We start from the raw sequence: 20,949 nt of genomic DNA on the forward strand, positions 1-20,949 counted from the left end.
GCCCAGGAGACAAGAAGGTGGCACCTACAAGCCGCCTGACACAGCAGGGAAGAGCCAGACAAGGAGTAAGACCGGGGCCAGTTTGGATGGAGGTCCTTGCTGCTCCCACCCAGCAACTTGTTGGCTCTCATACCCCATGGATGGTAGGTCAGAGCGTGTCCCCTGCTGTGAAGTGTCCCCTTTCCCCTGCTCTGCCCCTCATCCCACACAGTGTGCTCTGTAGCTGGTGTTGATGCTGGCCCGTGGTGGGTAGGCTGGAGCTGGGGATTGCTGCTGGGAGCAGCCTCTCCGTGCCCAGGCTGCTCTGTCGGCTGTGTTTGAGCTGCCCTTGTGCTGCCATCACCTCCTGTGGTGTGCCCTCAGAATAATTAACTCTAATAACACATGAGCAATAGCCTGCCTGGTCACCCTGCCCGCACAGCAGGGCTCTTGGCTCCTGTCATTTCTCCCATGCTCTGTCCAGTCTCATTTGAAACATCTCGCAGGATGAATTACAGTGCTCTGAGGGAATCTGCAAAATAGGATCACAGGCCAATTGAATCCATCTGCAAAGTATGGGAGCACGATATATCACCCTGCAGATGGATTTTTATTTTTTTTCCCCTCCCTCCTTTATTTTAAAAGACTCTCAGACTGAGGAAGAACAACAAATGCTTAGGAAACAAGCTCTGTGGTGTAATTTGGGAAGTAGCTGGGTCAGGCCGTGCTGACTGGAGGTGTGATGCAGAAGGGGAGGTGATGCTGAGGATGTACGTGGGCAGCAGCAAGGCAGAGATCCACGCTGTGGCATTGCCCAGCCTGGTCCCTCCCAAAGCAGGACGATATTCTGGGATCATGGCATGGGGTGAAGTGCCTGTGTGCAGGGAGAGACATGAGCTGAAAACATTTACCAGCAGTGGGAGGCTTTAGGGACCAAAAGCTGTCCCAGGCTGGTCAGGAGCTTCACTAGGAGGCACGCAGTGCCACGGGGAGGTGCTGCGATGCGTGCAGAGGACTCGGGTACATAAGCCCAGTGTGCTGACCCCACAGGGTCGGGGGGCAGCTACTTTTGGGATGTTGATGTGGCCAAGCCTGCTCCCCTTAGCTCCCCAGCCTGGCGCAGGTGGGCTGCTGTGGAAGGAGCATAACCCCCTGCCCTTTGGGTGGCTGGAGGTTGGCCTCGGCCTGTTCCCAAACCTCCTTTCTCCTAGGGCTGGGATGCTCCAGTCATTGCCCGAGGGGGAAGGGAAATGAGTTAAACCCATCTTCAGACACGTTTGTATTGATTCTGTCACTTTCTTGCTGCTTGCTGACAGGTGATGGATGGCTCATAATGCGACCGGCACAGTACATTACGTTTCCCATCCAGGGACTCCTAAATCATTTCAAATTTTCAAATTCCCTAATCAATATTTTATCAGTAGCAGAAGAAAGCGGAACGGGCCCATTTCTCAAGAGGCAGAGGAGTGAGTGTGTGTGTATGCGTGCCTGCACATATATTTTGTATAGGCAAGTGAGTTTTTGTATTTATAATAGCAACTAAAGCACTGCTAGTACAACAATTATAATACCTGCAACCATAAAAATAAATACAGAAGTAGGACCAGGAGTGATGCTTACGTTTCGGTGACTACAGGATGAAGCAAATGAAGGACTCGCGTTTCTGATGTGAGCACGTAGGGTTCATGCAGGTGGGGCCTGAGCTGATCTCAGCCAGTCGGTCCAGCCTTGGGCGGGGTGCAGGAGGGCTGGGGTCAGATGGGAACGTGCCTAGGATCTAGCAGGGAGGAAACGTGGTGTGCAGCCTCCTGCCCTGCAGTGGGGCTCAGGTCTGTCACTTGCTGTGGAAGCAGTGGCAGGGCAGTGTCCCCTCAGGGCCTGCCTGGGTTTGGTTTCCTGCTGCCGCGGCGTGCAGCTCCTGGTGGGCACTGGGTGGTCCTGGGCACACAACATGGGCTCTTCTGCTGGCACTGGCTGTTGCAGTAGGGTTTGCTCCAGGCACTTTGGGATGGAGGGAGGCTACAGAAAGAAGTACCGATGCTTTTTGGAGGAGGTGGGGAGGGCTCTGCGATGTTCATCCCCGCTCTGCAGCAGCTAGTTCTGCTCTGAGGCTCAGGCTCACAGACTCGGCGTGTCCTCTACTCCGGGCTACCTTCAGCAGAAGGTCCCAGCTCCTGTCCAGCGTCTGGCTTCCTGCCTGGCTTTGGAGTGCAGGAGCTCAGGTGAGAATGGAGCTAGTTGCTGCTTCCCCTGCAAGATGATCCCATGAAGCAGGCAGAGCAGGAGCGTGCCTGCCCACCCCATGGGTCCTGTCCTGTGCCAGTGGTCTCACACGCCCACTCTCCACATCCCCTGGCCTCTTCTGTTCAACAGCCTCTCTCTGTTGAACTGTTCTTAGACTGCTTTTTTATTCCCTGGCTGGATTTTTTTTTTTTTTTTCAAGTAAAAGATTTATTCTTGAGATGTTCCCACCACCGACGCCCCTGAAGAGAGCCTCCGAACAGCACAGATGTGAGGCTAAACATAACCCTCCTTGTTACTGTCACCTCTCCTCAGCGTCTGCTTGGGTGCCCTGGTGTTGTCCTCGCTTCTGAGCGCTGTTTCACAGCTCGCTCGTGGCTTGCCGCGGGAGCAGGCGGCGCAGCGTGGCACGGCACTCGCAAAACTGCTGCTGATGTCCTGGCTCTGTCCCAGGCTGTGTAGGGACACCAGCCCTTTTGGCCTGCAGGTAGGTGAGGTGTGCTGCTGTCCCCTCTCTGTCATCACACGCAGAGAGCTGCTGCTCCATTTGGCAGGGAGGGGAGGGCCTGTGGGTTGTGCTCTCAGAGCTGCTCCCATCCCCAGAGGCACCAGCCCTGCTTGGGGATTGCAGTGAGGTGTGTGGGAATAACCCACCTCCCTCTCCTCAAAGCCTGGGCTGATCCAGGAGGGCAGGAATCCCGAGGAAGGGCTCCTGTCAACGTGCAGGGAGGTTGCTCCAGCCCAGCAGAGCCCATGAGCGTTCATCCTCTGGAAGGTAAATGGCTCCTCCTTCATGCCCAGCGGTGTGCCTGAGGCAGGATGTAAAAGATGCCTTTTTCCTGAAGAAGAAAGACGGGTGTCGTTTAATGGTCTGGTGGCCACTCAGGGTTGGATGTGGAAGGACTGCAGTAAAATGGGGCTCATCCAGCCATGTGCTGCGCTGGACAGCATGCATCTGAGTCTGGGAGCAGAGACAAGTACCAAGCTGCTTCCCGGAGAGATGTTTGTCAGGTACCTATCGCCAGCCTCTCCTCAAAGCAAACTTGGTCACCCAGACAACCTGCTGCCTTCTCTTTAATATGCACTGGCATGAGTTGTCTTTCTCCTGGCTCTCTTTGACGTTAACCTCTGCTTGTTCTGGGGCTTTTTGAGGACAGGCCGTGTGTTTCACTGCCTGTGGGGCGAGAGGCAGATGCAGACCTTGGTGCTTCACGCTGGCACCCTCGCCAGGCACACCTGAGAGCCTGTCAATACTTGATCTTGACAACTACTGCACTCGGCTGATAAATTCAGTCCTTCATCAGAAGAGGTGAAGCCCATTGTGCGTGGATGGCCCTAAACACTGTCTGCCGGGGTGAGAGATGTTCTGAGAAGGTCTGTACCGCAGAGGAAAGACCCGTACAGCCTGCAGAAGTTGCTGTGGTTCTGTACTTTGGTTCTTGTCCTCATGGTTGCTGCGGGAAGGAGGTGAGAAGCTGGGGACTCTGCAGGCAGTACTGCGAGGGGCAGCTTGAGCAGGAGGGGATGGGGTCAGCTGGCTCCCCAAAGGACAGTGCTTACCCCCGATTTGTTCTTGGGACAAGGAATATGTCTAACCCCGAAGCTCCGGGACACAGGTCCACACGGCACCCTGCATGCTTTAAAACATCCTTGGATGGGGGCTGGAGGAAATCTCAGGCTGGGAGAGGGATTTACATCCCTCAGGATAAAACCTGGTGGCAAGAAGGAGATCTCAGCTTTGCTGGCTGGCTGCCTAGGTTGGCAGCAGGGCCAGGCGATCTCGGCCCTGGCACAGGGGGACAGAGCTGCTCATGGTGCTGCCTCCGCTCTGAGGACGGAGCTCTCTGCATCTGAGCTAGCCCCGTTCTTTGCTATGCCACATTGACCGGAGGGGAGTCCCTCTGCTCATTTTGTCTTTGTTCAGAGTGGTCTGGGGAGGTCGGATTTGCCTGCTTTGTCCGGGTTTAAGCTAGACGCTGATAAGCAAATAGCTGTTTTTCCCTGCCAGCCACTTCTGCCAAGCCAGAAATAGCCTGCCTGAGTTAGCTCACCATAGCAGCATTTCTCATTCAAAAGTTAATAAGCTTTGAAATTGGATTTTAATCAACTAATCTTTGATCCTAGGCACTAGAGCTCCATTAGGAGGGTCCAGTAAACCAAGTTTCATCTTTCTCTCTCGTGGTGTCTTTTTTTTTTGCCCCAGTTTTGCAAATAAAAGGCTGGGAGATGTTTTACCATATGAGGACTGGTGTGTTGTAGGATTTCTGTTGCCCCTGCTCTTGTGATCTGATCCATCCCGTAGATGAATGGAAAAGCTCATCTCTGGCAGACATCTGCTTTCTCAAGGTTGTTTGACAACTCCTTTTGGGGAAAGTGCCAGAGCTCTTTGAATCCAGCCCTGTGCTAGAAACCAGATGAGGTGGGACAAGGAATGGGAGATCTGCAGTGGCCCTAGCCACATCCCTGCTATTCCCAGCATCAAAATAGGGAGCCATGAATCCCATGTCCAACAGAATTGCAGAATAGCTGATGTTGGAGGGACCTCTAGGGATCATTTAGACCAACCTGCCTGCGCAAAGCAGGGTCAGATGGAGCTGCAGCACTTGAGTATCTCCAGGGAAGCAGACTTGGAGAACCTCCAAGGGTGGACGCCTCCCTGGCAACCTGGTCAGCTGTTTCATTGCCCTTATGGTAAAGAAGGTTGTGTGTTTAAACAGAATTTCTGTATTTCAGTTCATGCCTGTTACCACCAAGAGGACCCTGGCTCCCTCATCTTTGCTCCTCCTTCTTGGTGCACGGGGTTGTGCCTGCCCACACATGGGGCTTTGTCTTCCCCATAAACCTGCTGAGGTTCTCCAGCCTGTCGAGGTCCCCCTGAATGGCAGTGCAGCCATCTGGGCTGCTGACCACTTCTCCCTGCTTTGTCTCATTCACAAACTCGCAGGCAGTGCACTGTCCTGTCATCTGAGTCACTGATGAAGGTCATTAAGGGACCTTTTGTCCCCTCTTTGTGGATTTTGGCAGGCAGCAAAGGCCGTTATAGCTAGACTTTCAGGGTTATGTAGTTGCACTTCCACCGAGGGGATGGATTTGGTTCAGATCTCTCCGAGTTGTTATTCAGACTCCCCATAAATCTGAGCAAACACTCCTGTCTTGGTTTACCCTCTGAAGACTTCTCTCTTGCTCCGATGGAGTAGAGCCTGATTTTATTTTTTCAAGCTATATTTAGGTTCTGGTGCACAGGCACCCGTCTCATGCAGAAGTACTAGCTTAGTGAGCTCTCCAAGGACCAAACACAGCTCCTGTGCCGTTCAGGGCTAGGGCTCTGCTTGCTCTAATGAGCATCTCAGCCCCTGGGCTGCAGGGGGATGCTGCGAAAGACCCGCAGCGGGCTTGCCGGAGGTGGTCTGGGTTTGATGGCACGCTGGCAGGGCGAGCCAGGTGTGTGAGCAGTCCCTGCCTGTGCCTGAGCTCTGTTCTCCAGTACTTTTGTTAGCTGTCACTTAGGGTGCCGTGCTTCCCTTGCCCAGGGCTGTGAACATCTGACCAGACATTTGTCTCCTTTCCTATAAGGAAGGAGGAGGGAAGGAGTGTAGCAGTCCTTCCAAACACACTTTAGAGGGTAGAATGTCTCTATCCAATATAAAGCTGCCCCGGTGGCTGGCTTTTACTATTTCCAACACTTTCCAGGGATGTTGAGCCCCATGCTGGAACTTGGCAGGAATGTGAACTGCCTGATGCTGGCTTTAGGGGGCTGGCAGGCACCCTGGGGTAAGCTGGTGTGCTGCACAGGGCCTGGGGTGAGCCCGCTTCACCCAGAGGGGTGCTGCCAGCCAGCCCATCTGCACGAGGAATTAAAAGTGACGTTAATCAAGCAAGCCCCAGGCCAGTGCAGTCGGCAGGGCTGATCCTATGAGGGTAAGGAAAGGGATGCCCGTCCCTTCTTGTGTTAGCAGCGATCTTTCTCTTGTGGCATTTGGTGGCTGATTACTTTGCAAGGCTTTTTGGAGAGCAGTAGCCCAATGCCATAACAGAACGTTGTTTTAACCTGCCTGGGGCTGTCTGGTGTGGTGCTTTAGGGCCTGGGCTCTGTGTCTCCCAGTGTGTGTCCAACTTTCTTGTCCCCATCAGTGATGGCTGAGCATGGAGCCAGGTTTCCAAAATCAGTTTTGGAAACTATTCCACATGCTGTGGGAATTTTCTTTTTGGGTCAAAAGCAGACGTAGCTTGAACTACCTGGGACGGTTTGCCACAGAGTGCCTCTTCCTATCCCTTCCTCTACATCCTCCAGGCACTCCGGATTTTTCCTCCTTGTGCTACCAGCCACTGGAAGGACTGGAACCACTGAAGATGCCCCTTGCTGGATGTGTGTGTACATTGAAGAGACTCTGGCTATGGGGAAGGCTGTGGGAGCTGGGATGTGAGACATGAGTTCAGAACATGGGAGACACGGTTTTGAGTCCTTGCTCTACTTGATTCAGAGCAAACAGCTTTTTCTCCCCCCTCACAGGCTAGGGAATCTCTGACCTGATCTGTGCTGTCATTCCCCTAACCTTCCTCACCAAACTTTACCGATATATCTCCCTGAGAAAGGTTGCCAGTATTGAAATAGCATTTTAACTGTCTTTTTCATGGTTGTGTTGTATTGTGACAGGTTTGGAAATGATTATGGGAACTGGTAGGAGGATGCTATAGAAATGCTGTATGCTGTGCGTGCACGGGCCCGGGCAGGGGGAGAAGGATGGAAAGCTGTTGTAAAGCCATTGCTCCAAGGGGAGAGGAGAGCGTTTGCCTGGAGCTATTCCCACGGGCTGGTGCTCAGTGCTCTGACAGACGTCCGTCTGTCCTCTGCTGCAGTGAGGGGTGGGCTTCAGGGCTCCTTCTGTGGTGAACCACTGCAAAGACTTGATTGCACTTGGAATATTAGAGCAGGGGCCCGCCAGGGACAGGCAGCGTTGTCCTTTCCAGATTCTGTACGGTTCTTTTTAACGAGGGCAGAACTTGTCTGTAAGCTGATGGACAAGGATCTGCCTGTGCAGGGGTGTCAGTCCCCAGCTCTTCCTTGCAGCAGCACCCAGGGCTGATGTGGACCCGACAAACCCAGCCGCTGGCCCAGCCCAGCCAGAGTGTGGCCGTGTGCTAGCACAGTCCTGTTGCTCTCACTGATGTTACCCTTGTGTGGAAACTGCACTCAAACCACTTACATCTGCGGATTGCTCAGGATCCAGGTGAGCTTCAGAGTTTTCTCGTCTGCCTTCTTCCCATCCCTGCACAGAGTGTGGGGCTCGTCCCTGCTGAAGGACGCAAACAGCCTTGTCAGAAGGAAATTGTCTGCAGGTGACAGTCCCCAGGGATTGCTTTGCAAAGACCTGCCAGAGCTGCGGGGGCCACAGAATTGCTTAAGTTCCAACACGGAGCTCGTCAGTGCCAAATCCCATTTGCATCGCTGTGAAAAATGGTAAAATCATCGTTAGGTGTTCACTAAAATACTCTAAATTTTGCAGAACACGAGGCATGAGTCAGGCATTGAAACCAGCATCCAGAGGAGGGAGGGAGTGGGGGGAGACGACAGGAGTGCTTATGAAATATTTTGTTTCACTGGCAAGAGGACAAGAAATAATTGGGCCCTAAATCAAGGAAATGGGAGAAAAGGAACAGCAAATCAAGGGAAATGGTGGAAAATTAGGTCTTAGAGTAGAGAAATGTGTACACATGATCACCTGGTGGTTCTGGCAAAGATATATGTCTATAAATCTCCTCCTTTAACCTGTTCCCTGCTGCTTTAAGGGGAGTAGTGTCAGATGTGCTGCTCCTATCCACCTTTTCCAGGGTTTGGCCTCAGCCTGCATGGTGCTGAGTGGCCTGAGCCTCTTCCAGAGCTGGCGTGAGTGCTCCAAGGGTGCCTGCACAGCCTGGAGACCCCTCACCCCATCATGCAGACCCACCCTGTGCACGGGGAGGGCAGCAGAGGCTGTCCCCCTAGGTTTGCAGCGTGTCTGTGTGAACACCTTGGCTGTCCCGGGGTGGGAACACGGGATGTCCTTGCAGGCTCTTCCAGCCGCAAACCTGCAATTCTGCTGTTAAACAATCCCCTTTATGCCCCTCTCCATAAAGTCCCTGGCTTGTCTTTCTTACAAAAATAACGACATGTAAAAATAAAGCTTTCTGTGTTTGCTTTCCCCCGGCCCTCCCTCCCGCCGCACAGCGCTCATTAACTCCCCGAACGCTCGAGTCAGACGCGGCCCCCGGTTAAAAACAGCATCCGCCCTCGTGCCTCGCCTGTTTCCCGGGAGCTGGCAGCCAGACAATAACACCGATGGGATCGTCTTCATCAGAACATGTCAGCCCCTCTGCAAAATTTAAGTAACTTGAACTTGGAGGCTGAAAAAGATTTAAAAAAAAAAAAAAATGCTCGCAAAAGAAGTGGAGAGATCAGAGGAGAGTGGCCACTGGAGAAGCCTCCTCCATCAGGGCAGGGGATTTGGGGCAGGTAGGGGCCTCTGCTCCTGGGATCACAGGTGCTGTGGGTTATGTTGCTGCCTTTATTTTTTTATTATTATTTTTATTTATTTTTTTCCTTCCTGGAATAGCTGACCCTGCCTTTCTGAGTGGCTCTGATATCTGGAGGCAAAAGTACTCTGCGAGAGAGGGGTGTTAAATTATTCTGCTAAAAACAAAAGTCTCGGCTGAGCATTGTTCTAAAATAGCCGGCCTCGGCCACGTGACTGCGTGTGGCTTGAAGAGCTCTATTAGGCAGATGAAAATGTTGTCTCCTGCCTCAATATTTAAGCAGCGTGGGAGTTTCCAGAGGTGTCTAACAGGAAGGCTGTCCCAGCCAATCCTTTTCCCTGATGTCATTTGGCCGTGAGCCCACCTGAGCGGGGAGCTCGTGTCTGCGTGGTGGTAAGGGCACAACCCATCCAGCGAGGAAGGACTGTGAGCTTCATTTGGGGTGATGGTGGTGATCCCCAATTCCTGCTGCTATTCTGAAGGAATGGGGGAGAGGACCCCCTGCAGGGGCTGCGTGCCCCCGTGGTGTCCCCAGCAGGGAGGAGCGGCTGGCACCAGCCGCTTGGGTGAGGGAGGAGAAGTGCCCTGAGCTGCCTGGAGGAAACTCCTTCACCCCGTTAGGTGTGACACGGCCCTGGAGCTCAGAGTGGTTAATGCTATTGTGGATCTCTTTTCAAGGTCTGTCCATCGGGCTTTTATAGTTATCAGAGCTCCAGAGATGGCAATGGAGCTAATACCCGTGCCGGCAGCCGATGAGAGCAGCAGCAGCCGAGTCCATTAAGCACAAGTTCAGGTCCCGGCTAGCATGCTGTGTCGTGACCGTCCCTGGCTGAAGATGTGTCCAGGAGATGTCAGGCAAAGCTTGTCGTCTTCAGTTAGTTTCCTGCCTTTTTAAACGTGGAAGGTGCTGGAAGATGCTGCAGTTTGGGGTGTGTGCAGGCACAGCAGCGTTGCTTTTCCATAAGAGCGTGCTGTTATGCTGCTACAGCCTCTGCTTGTTTGCTTGCTGTTGTTGTGACTGTATTTTTTTCTCCCCCCTACTTCATCTCTAACATAAAAAGTTATTTAGCCTGGAAGTGTGCGGGAGCTCATTGTGCAGAGAGCTGCAGCACAAAGGGTTCCAGAAACAATCTCGTTTGCTCTCACCAGCGCAAACCGTGCGGGCAGATGATTCAGGAACACAACATCTGCGAGTCTGAAAAGGAGTTCTGCTCTGCCGGGCTGCAGCTTCGGGCGAGAGGATGGGGGATCCTGCTGGTGGTGGCGAGACCACTTCCCTGCATCGCAGCCCAGCCCCGGGGCTGTGCAAGCGGTGCTTGGGTTTGCAGTGGGGTCTGCAGGGTTTGGGCGAGCGGAGTTTCCCCTGGGCAACCCCGACAGGAGCCCTGGCTGTCGGGAGCAGAGCCATCTCCCTGCTCTCGTCGGCACTTGCTGGCCCTCCAGATGAGGCACTCTTTACAATGCCTCGGGGTTTGGGTGGGCTCTTTGTCACTCCTTGGGTGCCGTTTGGATACAGCACTGCACCAAGTGGGAGAGGAGGAGGCGTTCCAGAAAATGGCAGGGACAAGCAGCTTTAAAAAAAGCCTATTTTCAGAGTGCTGTTTCTCTTAACCTTTAGCGTCTCTGCTTTGCTTCCCTTCAAAGCCTCCTGCTTTGATTTCCCGTTCACAGTTGTCATTCTGGCAGCCCCTGGAAGAAAGGAGAAGCGTACGAGGGTTAAAGAACAGCTGCGGGAACATAATTAATGCTTTGCAACATTTCTGAAGGCCTTTAGCACCTTGCCGTGACCCAGCCTGTAACATCTGTGCGTTGGCAGCAGCCAAGCTGTAAAACTTCCCCCCTCCAAGTCCTGCACAAAGCAACTGTCGCCTGCCCGAGGCGTGCAATCAGGGCAAAAAACAACAAATCAGTGGAGGAGGCAGGCTGCCGCGCAGATGGCAGGTCCTTCGGCGCTGGGATTGGCAGTGGGAAGGGGCTTCCAGCTGCTGGTCCTCGTAGTTGTCCAAGGGGGAGGTGGGAAAGCTCTGCTTTTGTAGGGATTTGGTGGTAGAAATGGGACATGTTGCTCCAAATCTGGGAGTAACAGCAGCCCTCCCGCTTGCTTTTACCCGCTGAAGGGCTCTGGGCAGAAGGCAGTGCCCGAGCCCTGCCCGGAGCTGTCGGGTGGCTGCAAGCTGTCACGGACCCCGAGGGATGCTGTGTGCATCCCGTTTGGATCGCGATCTACCAAGGTCTGTCTTTCACGGTACTTTTCCTGTTACATGGCTAAAGGGCACCTTCAGGGCTTGTCACCCTCCTTTTTACGGAAGCCACAACTCAGTATAAAGAAGACATAGAAGTGGCTCCGGTTCTCGAGAGCTCCAGCTGGAGTTTGCCTTTCAGTCCCAGCACACAAGTCACAGCTGGCGCCACCCTGGTGACCAAAGGGAAGATGAACGAAAACACTTTCTGTTTTTAAGGATTAACCTCTCCTGCCATATGTCCATTTTCCTCCCTGTTTCGCTGCGGCCAGCCCCGCCAAGCTCCCAACCTTCAAAGCCCATCAAATGCAGCTGGAGGGGAGCGAGCCTGCCAAGGGGAGGTGTTTGTCCTTTGCTCGTTCTGGATTTCTGAGAGGCCTGTGACTGCACTGAATGCCAAGCAGCCCTGACCTTCACCTGACTGGGGCTCCCAGCTGCTGCCGTGTTGTTACAGCATCTCTGCCTGATACGGATTCAGCTTGGCTCCTCGGACCTAGGTATTTTATCTGACAAATGGGCCTCATTTCTGATTCTAGCCTCCGTTTGATGGGCCAGACTGTCTGCTACCTGGGAGAGGTTCATAGATCTGCAAGGCCGGAAGGAAGCATTACATTCCTCTCCTTTGCCTCCTATTAAGAATGTGCCAGAGACACTAATCCAGCATTTGAATTTCAGCCAGGTAGCTGGAAGGGCCTGTGGCTCAGCACCCTGCTCTGATGGACTATCCAGCACTGCTGCTCTTCACGCCTTCCTCTGCTGCTCTCGCCTTGGGCAGGAGGGAGGTGTCACGGGAGAGAGGAGCTTTCTTGAAAGAAATCTCTTTCTTCACAAGTCAGATGAGGATGGCTTTCTGCATGCCGATGAAATTTCTCCCCTTCAGAAGAAAATGTGGTTGGTTTTGCAATTGGCTCCCTCCCGGTAATGAAAGCGAGGGGTTACTTCGGTGACAGCAGCAGGGGAATTAGGGCTTGCGCTCTGAGTGACAGCGTTTCGGTACATCGCAGACACCTTTGTGTAAGCAATGCATCAGCCACATGTCCACATAGGCTAGCTGCCCCCCACAAGCTGTACGGCTTTCCTCCACCCCGGGCACCTTTGGGGCCGATCTGTGGTTTTGCAGTGAGGTGTGTGTGACTCCACACCTGCTGCCATGCACTTACCCTCCTCTGTGGAGAGGATTACTGGCTCGTTGGGATGCAGCTTGGCTCTGCTTTCATTTCTGGTGCTGTATTATTTTTCCTTTGGTTGGCATTTGCAGGTAGGCATTTTTATTATTATTATTATTTTTTTTTTCTGATGGTAGTACATTAGGGTCATAATTTATGACCAGCTCCTCTTGCTGGATGCTATGCAGTCACTTCCTTGTCTCACCCTACAGACAGTATATTTAAGAGGACTGGAGGAAGCTATGCAGCGTTATTTTAGTCTGGGAGTTGCAGCTGCAGTAGAAATTGCCTTGCACTGATGTTCAGTCCAGTCTCAGGCGTGTCCAAACCACGCTGGTTGGAAAATAGCAGGTTGCTGCAGGCTGCATGATGGTGAGAAGAGAGCATAACCATGGAGGAAGGGAAGCTGAAGGTTGGCCTGGAGCATGGGGAAAACCTTTAGGCCCTGCAGCCATGCCAGAAATGAATGGGAGAGGAGGGCCAGGAGTGTCACCACCACTGGATACATCACCTAGGACCCTGAGAGCAGTTTATCCAGAAGCAACCTCCTCTAGAAGCAAGCACAAGCCCAAGGAGTGCCAGAGCTCCCCAGTCATCCCAGCAAGAAAGGGTCTGGAATGGGGAAAGAGAAGGGATGCAGGAGGGAACAGGGCAGTGGATTAATAAATTATGCACAGCAGATTGCCACGGCTCCTTTTCTTGGTCTTATCCCCCTCAACTCCAACACAGTGATTTTAAAAAGAAAACAAGCGCCAAGATTATATGCGGAACATACACAAACCCCCGAGCGTTCTGCAAGGAAACTGCTTTTTTCTCCCAGGAATATTCTTTCTCCCTGTGCAAACGCATATGTTCTGGGCAAATTCCATTACGGATATTTTGTGGCGAAGGTCCTGAAATATCACCGTCTGAAGGAGAGCCTATTTCATATTTGAACCAGAATTTCTTCTCGTATGGACAAAACAACGCCACGTTTCCAGCCAATTCTCCTGAAGCAAGGAAGCATTACATTCCTCTCCTTTGCCTCCTATTAGCAGGGTTTCCAGAGGCTCTGCAGCTCCCACTGACGTGAGCAGGGCAGAGCAACTCTGAAAATTAGATGTGAGAGCTCTCCGAAGAGCGCAGCCCTCTGTTTGCTTTGCTGCTCTTCCAGGGCACAGTGCGAGGCCCCAGACACGAGACCCAGCATGTTTGCTATGTGTGGTGGTGCTTCAGGGCTTCCCATCTGTTTTATAGCCCTCTGCGGTGGGATTCTCAAACCAGCAGTTCACTGGTTGATGGGATGATGGGGACCTGACCTGGGCACTCGTGCTTTTGGGTGGTGGTCGTCTCCTTGGATTGCTAGGCATAAATCTCCCCGGCGTTACAGGCGGAGGTGAATACATCAGCGAGGCCCCAGCCATGGAGTCAGAGCAAGCATCAGGGGGATTGCTTGGGTGCTTGCTTGTGGTCCCAGTGCTGTGGCAGGGTGCAAAGGACCAGTTAATCAAGCTGGAGGACTGAGGTGCCCCCTGGCTGTTCTGCAGTTGTCACCTGGCAGTCAGACAAGCGCTGCTCCGACAGCCCCACATGGATGCACACGGACGGGGTTGTTGGCGGTGGATTAAACAGCAGAGCCTCATTCTCTGATCTGTGCCCCTACAAACTGGGACCGAGTCCTCAAAATCACCGTTTACCTACGTGTGGCAGGAGGGAAAACCAGGGTTGTCGAGTAAAATGGAACAGACCAGTCAAGTAATTTAATTCTTAAATCTTGTCTCCCTCAGGCTAATCTCCAAGCCGCTCTTTGCTCAGGTCAACTGCTTTTAATTAGCAAGCTTCATTGATCAGGGCAGGAGTGGGAGCTGGTGGGTTGCTGTCCAGATCTTTTTAATTTAGAGGCTTTTCTCTCTTGCTGGAGGGATGGTGATACCCAGAGAGGGACCTGGCAGGAAGACCCCGGAATTGTTTGAAGGAGGCTGACCTGCTGCTGCCTTTACCGCATCTCTGCTGGCAGTGTCAGGCATTGGCTAATTGTCAGGTGGGGAAAGGGGAATAAAAAAAAAGATAATTCTGAAAGCAGGCTGTGGTGACACTGGGAGTTACTACGTGCCTGTGTGTGTTATTGCTGTAAGGCTGCTGCACACCCCAGGGAAAGGGGAGACCCCCAGCTCCGGGAGCTGCTCTTCTCCTCTCTGCCCAGTGGCACGGGGGAACCTTTGGGACGGGGTGGACGATGCCTGTTCCCTGCCTTGTAGAGGGGCTGCTGCAGCCTGGCAGGCTCCTACCATGGCTTGTCAGCCTCTTGCAGTGGCTCTCTCCGAGGTGGTACCACGGAGGATGGTGCTCACCATGCGAACGTGCCTTCGGGCAAGGGAGGTGGGAGTGCTCGTTGGCTTCTCTGGCTGCTGCTTCCTTAGGAAACAAAGTTAAAACAGTTCGACAGCTAAAAAAAGGCACCTCCCGAAGGAGGACACTTCATTACTCCTTCTTCCTATAAATGGAAACAGCTATGAACCTGATAGCAGTCCTTTTTCACCAGAGGTGGCTGGACCCCAGGCTGGATGTGGGACACGAACCTCCAGAAAAGGTGGAACATGAGGACATGGGTGCACCAGCACCTCCCTTCTCTGCTGGGTTCGCTCCTGGTTCGTCTGCCCCACAGCCCAGGAAACATCCTACATTTGGGATGAGCCTCCAGGGGGTTGTGTGATGACTGTAGGTGGGAATCTCGGGGCCGTGCTGCGTGGTTGCTGGGTCATTGCTTGGTCTGCCTCTCCTGCAATTTGCAGTTAAAGAAAATCCATCTGAGTAACACGTTTCCTGGTTTATGTATTTGATCAGCTAAGCTATGAAAATTCTGAAATGAAGTTCTCTCAGGTAAATCAAACAGAAAGGAAGTGGCTTTGTATCAAACTATTGAATTAATAGAATTATCGTATTGATTAAATCATCAAATTAGCCTGCAGCTCCTCTATCTGCTTTACGTTGTCGTTTGGGAAGGCAGCCGCCTTGTTGAGCTCACAGTCCCTGAAGCATCGATCTCGATGCCAGCTGCTCCCTTTGTATTCCAGGCAGAGAGCTGGGCCTCGCGAAGGCTGCAGCCATCTCTGGCTGAATCTCGCACAGAGAGCAGGGCTCCGGTGCCCATTACAGCTGTCAGCCAAAATTATATCCATTTGGGTAAGAGGTGATCTCTCACACATCCCCTCCAATGTGAATCACTGAGCCTGAGCTGGCATTACGCAGCCTGTTACACTCCAAATTACGGAAGGAAAACGTCGGTGAGTCACGGCTTCTTGGGGTTAAGCGTGCCCCAGGAGCACGCTCGCCTCTCTTGCGGGCAAAGGGCTGCAGCACCAGCTGCCTTCGGAGCTGGGAGGTGCTCCTGAAATGTCTTCTGCAATACATCAGGTGGCTCTTTCTTTGTGACAGGCTTCCCCTTCTTGCATCTTGAGAGGGAGGCGTGTGAGGGAATAGGTGTCATTAATAAATGCTAACATGGGAGGACTTGGGGAAACCTCAGTGGACTGAGATTTATGTGGAGCGGCCGAGGCATGGCTCTGCTGCAAGTAATTGCAACCAATGGCTTCAGTTGCTCAGCTGCTTCACGTCTCGGACTTGTTAGCTGGCCTGTCAGCTGTGAGACCCTGCCGGCTGGCTGCTTTTTGGTTGCTGGCCAAAACAGGGAGAGGAACCAGCTACATGGGAAAGGTGGCAGCGCCTAAGGTGGAGCCAGGCTGCTGCAATGGCAGCGAGAGTGGAGGCACTGGTTTGTAAAAGGGGTCAAACTGTAATGTCTGATTTTCAGTGAGTCCATCAGAAGCACGGATGTTGCCCTGTGATCCTTCATCTCTCCCCAAGTGACCATCCTTGAGTGTTCATCCTCCCCATGCTCGCCTCCATTTCTGCTCCCACTGCTCTGCAGCTTTGGGGTAGGGAGTATTTTCCATCCTAAAAAATGAAGCCGTAAAACGTTGGCTTGGCTTTAGAGCAGGGTCAGAGTAATACAGATCTTTAACCAGATGGCCAGACAAGAGCTGGGTGTGATCATTCAGAGACATTGTGATCAGTGAGTCCATGTCCGTTGACCCTGCAGGACTCCCAGCTTGAAAACATTAAGAACTTGTCACAATTTGGTGCTAAAATTGTCATCGAACCCCCAACGAGTTTTCTCCTCTATAGGCAGATTGCTGTCTCTGCAAGCAGATGTTTAGCTTGTTTTTAGGCTTTGGAGCAATGCTGAGCGTGTGTAGGAATTGAGCAAAAGGTTGAGGCTTTTGGGAACATCCCTATTTTGGGCTCAGCCTGGCTCACAGGTCCTGCAGCCACCTCCCCTGCTGGCTCGTGGCTGATAAGCGATGTAATTTCATCCTTCTTCCAGCTGACAACAGTGAAGACTGACTCATCCCCAGCACTGCTATTTGAGTGTGAGTTTAGCCTCCCATTGTACTGTAAAAAGAGCAAAAAAAAAAAAAAAGCAGGACCAGTTCACGAAGAGGGCTGTATTGTTCCTTGCAGCCTTGGCTTGCTGTCTGTGGCTCGGACGCTAACAGGATCACCAGCCTCTCTGAAAACTCCCTCCCGGTGTGCCTCAGTGGGGGAGAAGCAATAAAACAAGAGGCATGATCTGGGCTTGGCTTTCTGCTGTGCTCAAACTTTTCTATGGTCCCTCCTTCTTCAGGAAACAGTCGGTCTGCAGGTGAGGCGTGAAATGCTTCCACTGAACAAATTGAAAGAGACTGCCTCAGCAGGGGAGGGATTTGAATAACCTTGTGCTTATATCACTTTTTGGGGGGAGGTTTTCAGACTTCCTTGGATGCAGATTTCCCAGGGGTGATGCTTTTCGCCCTGCATGTAATTTTTTTTTATTTGTGTGTGTGTGTGTGTGTGTGTTGGCAAGCTGCCCTTCATGCTGCGTGTTGCTTGAGATGAAAAGCCGGAGCGGAGCACGTTCTTAACACTTAGGAAAGCAGCTGCATCGTCAGATTCACCTTGAAGTGCTGGCAAACAGCTCGCAGGGGCCAGCACCCTCGTTACCCTGCCTTGTCAGCGCCACAATCTGCATAGGGGAGGGAGGCCACGGCCTCCCTTGCCGGTGGAGGAAGCCGCAGGAGGAGGCCGAGAGGGCTGAAGACACAAAGGAAGAATGGTTTGGCCCTGGCCTCAAATTTGGGAAGTCCTGAGGCTGAGATTGCACCCTGTGCTCATGTCCCCTCTGAGCAGCACCATTTCTCTGGGTTCCCTCCTGGAGAGCTGTCAAGGTCCTGCTGGTGGCAGCCCCCAGCTGGTGGGACCTTGCTGTTGTCCGCAAGGATTTGCCTTCCCCTGTTGTTGTTGTGCTGTGCTGGTGCCTCCCTGGGCCCCTCACCATGGGGAGATACCTTCATGTGGAGTGCCTAATGTCTAGAGACAAGTGGATGGCGATGGCTGAAGGGACAGCTGCTTGAAAATGTGTGCACGTCAGGGACTGTCAGAGCATCCGTGACCTGTGTAGCTGGCATTAGGGTCAAACTTTCTGGCTGTGCGCCAGCAAAGCGCTGACGGGTTGTTTATGCAAGCACCTGCAGGGTGAGGGAGACCTTTCTGCTGGAGGTCTCCGCGGCAGGAGCGCGGAGCTCTGCGGGTGCTGGGAGCAGTTGCTGCGGTCTGCCCGGTGCCAGCACCCCAATTTATAGCCCTGATGGTGCTGCTTGGCCGTGCCACAGCCTGTGGGACCTCGCAGCGCGGAGCAGCTCCCCTCCTCCTCCAGTGCCTCACTCAGCGCCGACTGCGGGTTTGCATAAGGTCAGATTCCTCTTCCTCCTCGTGCCCGCTCACAGCGTGCCTGCACGGCATGCCTCTGACAGGCCGATCCGCCCCGAGGAGACCTGTCTGTCCCCTACCTGCCTCCACTGCTCGTATCCCCAGCTCAAGGTAGGAGAGAGGGCAGCGCTCTGAGCATGGGGCTGCGTTGGCGCTCGATGCCGCAGCGCCGTGCAGGAGCCACGGGCAGGACTGTCCCCGTGTGCCACCTCCAGAGGACACCATGGAGCTTCTCTCCCCTCCCTCACCTGTATCCTCCTGCCCAAAAGCAGACGCTCCAGCCCCGCATTCACATTCAGTGCCGGCGCTGGCACCCCTTGCCCTATCGATTCCCCCCGCTGTCGGGTGTTCACGAGCTGCCTGCTGCATGTGGTGCAGGCTCGGGACTGCCTCAGCCCTGCAGCTTCTCCCTTGTCTCTCTCCTCCCAGCCTCCCCTCGAGCTGCACACCTGCCCGGCCAGCGCCATGGCCCTTTGTCCTGCAGAGGATGCTGAGGCTGGGCTGCTATTTTTTCTGCAGAACTAGGGCCTCTGCTTAGCTCAGCTGTAATTTAATCAAGCGGTACAAAGGATTTAGTGCACCTTGCTGATGGAAATTGCCTTGGGCTGGACAAAAGAAATATGCATGCCTTCCCCTTCCTCTTCTCCTGCAACAGCTTAGTCTGTGTTTGTGTTTTGTTGTGTGTTTTTTTTTTTTTTTTCCCCCTTCCCCTCCCTGCTCCATGACATGTAACTCGGAGGTAGTTTGCATCTCACTATCTGCCTCAAAGCGTTACGAGGCTTCTTCCCTAGCAATGACGAATTCAGCGTATAAAGCCCACAGCCATGATTTCCCTCAGGGTCCCTTGTAATAATAATTTCTGTAAATAAAGGCTGGAATCAGGATCTCTGTTGTAATAGGATTTTGTTTGTGCAAGGGCTGGGAGCCGCGTCCCCCCGGCACTGCCCTGTAATAGGATTTGGGGCTGTATGGCAGCGCTGCTCGTGGGCTGGGGGGTGGATCTTCCAGGGCATCAGCAGGAAAACCCTGCGGGGTGGGGCAGAGGGATGCAGCTTTGGGGAGCAGGCCATGAACATAGAGCTGACGGGCACCTTCACTTGTGTTTGACATCTCTGACTCTTGAATTTCTGCAGGGGTTGCAGGCTGCAGGGCTCTCTGCAAAGACCTGGCGGCCCGAGAGCCTTCTGTACCCCTTCAGGGGACAAAGCCAGTGTGCCTGGGAGTAGAGGGAAGAGCCGGGGAGGATGGGGGCTGCTGCTGTAGCTGAACTGATCTGCAGATAGAGATGCTGCAATCTCTTAGTCTCTGGACTATGCTGGTGACCCGCACCCAAAGCAGCCGCCTCGCTGCTAAGCTCATGTCTGCAAAGTGCTTACAGCCACCGAGAGAGAAATTCGGCAGCCTCCTGGATGCAGGGTGCAAGGAGACGGTGCGCTTAATTACAGCTGCCTGGGAGAGAAGCGGGTGAGGGAGGCATGTGTGATCGCAAGCCTTTGGGGCTGCTAACATTTTCTTCTCACCTGTTCTCGCAGCACGAAGCACACGGGTGTTGGGGGAAGCACACGTGTGTTTGCACCTTCACGTCGCTACCCCTGCTGGCTGCAAGAAGCCTTCCTCTGCTGGGGCACGGGTGGCAGTGGGGGCTTTTTGTGGAGGGTGGGATGTGCTGGAAGCAATGGGGGTTTTGGTTTGCTGGCTGCTGGAGCACTGCAGAGCATTGTAGCCACAGCCTCCCGTACAGCGGTGGGTGAAGGCAGCATGTTTTGAACACATACTCCTCGAACACGTTGGTAAATGGAGATTTCTGGTCTCACGTTGGCTGTGTCTCGTCCCAAAAGGCTTGCAGCCTGGATTGGTCCTGCACCCTGATAAAAGTAGGCTCAGCACCACCTGGAAACATGGAGAGGAGCCCTGCAATTTCAGCTGATACAGCAGTGTGAGGCTTCTCCCCAAGCAAGGGTGATGGCAAAGGGCTGGTGCAGTTTTTAGGGTGGGCTGAGCGGGCCCTGGCAGCAGTGAGCTGTGTTCTCAAAAATAACCAGCTGCCAAAACCGTTTGTCACTGCTGCTTTCTGCAAGGTGTGCTGGCACCTCGCGTACCTCGACAGCATCGTGGGTAAGGCTCAAGTTAGCTCTGACAAAGCCTGCACACCATTCACAGTGTAATTAGCACCACAAGTCTAGCTAATTGCTGAGTTTTTTCCCCCCTTCTACCTCTCCCCCTCCTTTCCTCCAGCACAAAATTTCTCTAGTTATCTTGGGTTATCATCATGGTAGACAGCGTGCTAAGCCTGGATGCCCCTTCAGAGGGCTGGTGTCAGGAATAATTACTGCCATAGTAAGCTGATCAGCCTTTCATTATTAGCTGCTGTTGTTGTTACCCGACATTGATTAGTAATTTGTAGCTGCCAGTGCTTTCCCCTGCCCTCAAAGCTGCGTGTTTGCTGGAGCCTCGGCGCTGCTCTGCCAAGGACAAATGAGCATCTCTCCTCTTGCCCCCCCCCGCCATTTCCCTAGCTGCACTTTGTTTTTTAAACACGATGTTCCTTGCAGGGAGAGCGGCACCAGCCCCATCTGAATGCTGACTTTGCAGCTGAAAATCACCCAGGGTCCCAGTTGGCCACGATGATGGAAGACCCTGCGATGAGCCAACCGGTGGTGGGACGATATTTGTGATTTCAGATTGAGTGCTTCGCAGCGCTGCCCTGAAAGCCCCACCGTCCCCGGCCCTGCTGGGTAGAGGCAGCAGCAGAAGCAGAAACACCGCCGTAAATATTAACTGCAGGCTCCAGAGCCCTCCGGGGTGCTTGCAGGTGGCTGCTCACGTGCGTTCCTGTCTGGGCTGGTGAGCAGCGGCAAAGGGAGAGGTGGGTGGGAGGGGGGGAAAGGAGGAAACACAGCACAGGTCCTGTCCTGGTGTGAGATGTTCGGAGTTGTTTTAATAAAACCATTTAGTAACTTGAAATTGAAAATGCTGGGAAGAGGGGGAACTTCATAGCTAGGTTCTGGGCCGGCTGGGGGTCTGTGCTC

At 53.3% G+C, this 20,949-nt stretch overlaps 1 protein-coding gene across 1 annotated transcript in view; it reads left to right on the top strand.

Moving 5' to 3' along the window:
• The window catches only part of LOC311441046 (protein transport protein Sec16B-like), a gene marked incomplete at its 5' end in the record, with an annotated part of 36,495 nt that extends 29,573 nt beyond the window's left edge, over positions 1–6,922 (top strand). The window contains one exon of the mRNA XM_084528675.1: positions 6,875–6,922. Coding sequence (XP_084384801.1) covers positions 6,875–6,902 — 28 coding nt within the window. The 3' untranslated portion in view covers positions 6,903–6,922. The remainder of the gene's footprint in view (positions 1–6,874) is intronic.
• Positions 6,923–20,949: the final 14,027 nt, after the last annotated feature.

Source organism: Aythya ferina (genome assembly GCF_964211825.1).
Source record: "Aythya ferina genome assembly, chromosome: 8".
Classification (NCBI taxonomy): domain Eukaryota; kingdom Metazoa; phylum Chordata; class Aves; order Anseriformes; family Anatidae; genus Aythya; species Aythya ferina.